At 32.8% G+C, this 2,320-nt stretch overlaps 1 protein-coding gene across 1 annotated transcript in view; it reads right to left on the bottom strand.

The window, feature by feature from the left end:
* Positions 1 to 281: 281 nt before the first annotated feature.
* LOC108694905 (inactive tyrosine-protein kinase 7-like) overlaps positions 282 to 2,320 on the bottom strand; it is a 16,537-nt gene continuing 14,498 nt past the window's right edge. The window contains exons 2-3 of the mRNA XM_018204602.1: positions 470 to 772; positions 282 to 307 (exon numbers count right to left, since the gene is read on the bottom strand). Coding sequence (XP_018060091.1) covers positions 282 to 307; positions 470 to 772 — 329 coding nt within the window. The remainder of the gene's footprint in view (positions 308 to 469; positions 773 to 2,320) is intronic.

Below are 2,320 nucleotides of genomic sequence, written 5' to 3'. Positions count from 1 at the left end.
CAAATATATGAAAATTAATGATAATAGAAGAGTAATGTATATCAAATTTAAAATCCCTGTTGTGCACTATGATGTTAATAATATATAAAACGAAATATTTAAAACGCGAATCAAAATATGTATAAGAATAATGAAAATTAAAAGCAAATAATATATTATATAATAAATCACAAACATGCACTGATATATTTAATACACTGAAAGAACAATTTTGCAGAATCTAGCTAAAAATTTAGCTAGATACAGATCTGAAAAATAATTTTGCTGGACCATCAAAACAATTAAGGTAGGACGATAAAATTAGTTGCTGGAATATCAAAACATTGTGTAGCATTGCTCATCACGTTTAAGATTTCTACAAAATTATTTTAATAGTTCAATAAAATTATTTGTATCTAGCCAATTATTATCAAGTCAAATTTTTAGATTCTTCGACAAAATTGCTCTTTCATACGAATGATAGACTTACATTGAACGTCGATCTTGGCGGGTGAGCTCTCGATCGAATAGCCGGTTTCCTCGTGTGTGGCCACGCAAACGAACTTCCCACTGTCCAAGATTCGATTGACCCTAGTGATATAAAGATCACCCTCGACTTGATGCCTTCGCGGACTGGGAGCGAGGGGCTGTCCGTCTATTTTCCACGAATATTTAACATGCGAGCTCGGTTGAGCCTCGCATCTCAAACGAACTGGAAGTCCTTCGACAACCGAGTGTTCCGCGGGGCTCACCGAAAAATAGAGATCACCATCTTGGCCATGAGCAGGTGCCGCTATGAAAAACAACAAATATCATCTTGTTAATAATAAAATATATCAATCAATATCGGTATAAATATACGTCGCAAATATTAAAAATTCATCCAAAATCATAATTTAACTTTATTATTGTAATAAGGAGATAAAAATTTTTTCTTTAAATAAATGTTGAATAAATTTTTCTTTCAAAAGAATAAATGCGAATAGCCATAATTAAACTATGTATCATTGTTCATGCAATCGTTAATGAAGAGAGTATACATGTGTCCAATTTCATTGAACAATTGATAGAAGATACATACGTATAAAGAAACAGGAACTGTTACGAAAAGAGCGACGTCGAGTGCATGATGCGAGAGTAAAATACTCGTAACGCGAATCGCACGTTCAAGTGATATTTCTGTTCGTCGAGTGCCGAAAAAAGGAGATGAGAAAAAAGGCTAGATGGCTGGAAAAAATGTACAATATGACACACGTAGATTCGTGATTCGTCACTCTACGTCCGGCGAGTGTTGCGCGGATTTTGCATACACACAATGGCCGTACCGGTGTGGATTAAATTCTCTATACCGGGGCGAAAATCGATCGGTGTTGTTCTCTGCACCACGGCCGCCGACTGGCAACACGTATGTATGTATGTATGTTGCACCGTGTACGCTGACTGCACTCGTGCTGTTCGCCGTCTCTCGTACACCATCGATCTCCCATTTACGCAACGTTATCGTGTTTGTGGAAGTATCTGGGAATAATTAATCTGCGGTCGCTATCATGAAATATTATGTATCGCGTCTGTATTATGATATGAGTACTTCATGCTCAAATTTTAAAAATTATACGCTTATGGAAAAATTGATCTTCAATCGAAGCTGGCTTTGATCATTTGTAATATATAAAGTTTGGCTACGAACGATTTTATCAATATCCTGTGAGAGTACAGTTGAAAAATTTGTGTTAAATTTACCACATTTCACATGTCTATTCAAATTTTTGTGTTAAGATAAATATGTTAGAAAATAACAAATATTACATAAAAATAACAAAAAATAATACACAATTTGTAAGCACCGTAGGATATTTTTTAAATGTAATTATACATATTTATTTGTTAAATCAACACGCACTTTATCTATTTATCTTAAAATTTACGTTTTAAACATATTATATTTCAACTTTCACAAACAGTTGGCAAATTTTCCTCGCGAAAGATCCTCGTTTCATCCTATACAACATGGATTATTTATTATTTCAGGATTCTCGCGACGATACCGATTTACAACATATTATATTTTTATTATTTGAATACTTATTCATAAATTGTTTGTAAATTTTGACACAATGTGAATCAATAAGAAATATTAAACATTAATTGCACACAAAATATTTAAATAATATAATTACATTATATCAAATTAATTCAAATACGTTAAAAATTCAACATAAAATTTTAACAAGAGAACTTGAGGATCATTCCCAACACAAATAAAAAATGTTTTTACTGTGTATTGTTTTCTCCCTGTACACACACACACACACACACACACGCGCGCGCATATATATATATA

This window comes from Atta colombica, unplaced genomic scaffold, assembly GCF_001594045.1.
Source record: "Atta colombica isolate Treedump-2 unplaced genomic scaffold, Acol1.0 scaffold126, whole genome shotgun sequence".
Lineage (NCBI taxonomy): Eukaryota > Metazoa > Arthropoda > Insecta > Hymenoptera > Formicidae > Atta > Atta colombica.
This window is presented reverse-complemented; position numbering and strand designations above follow the sequence as displayed.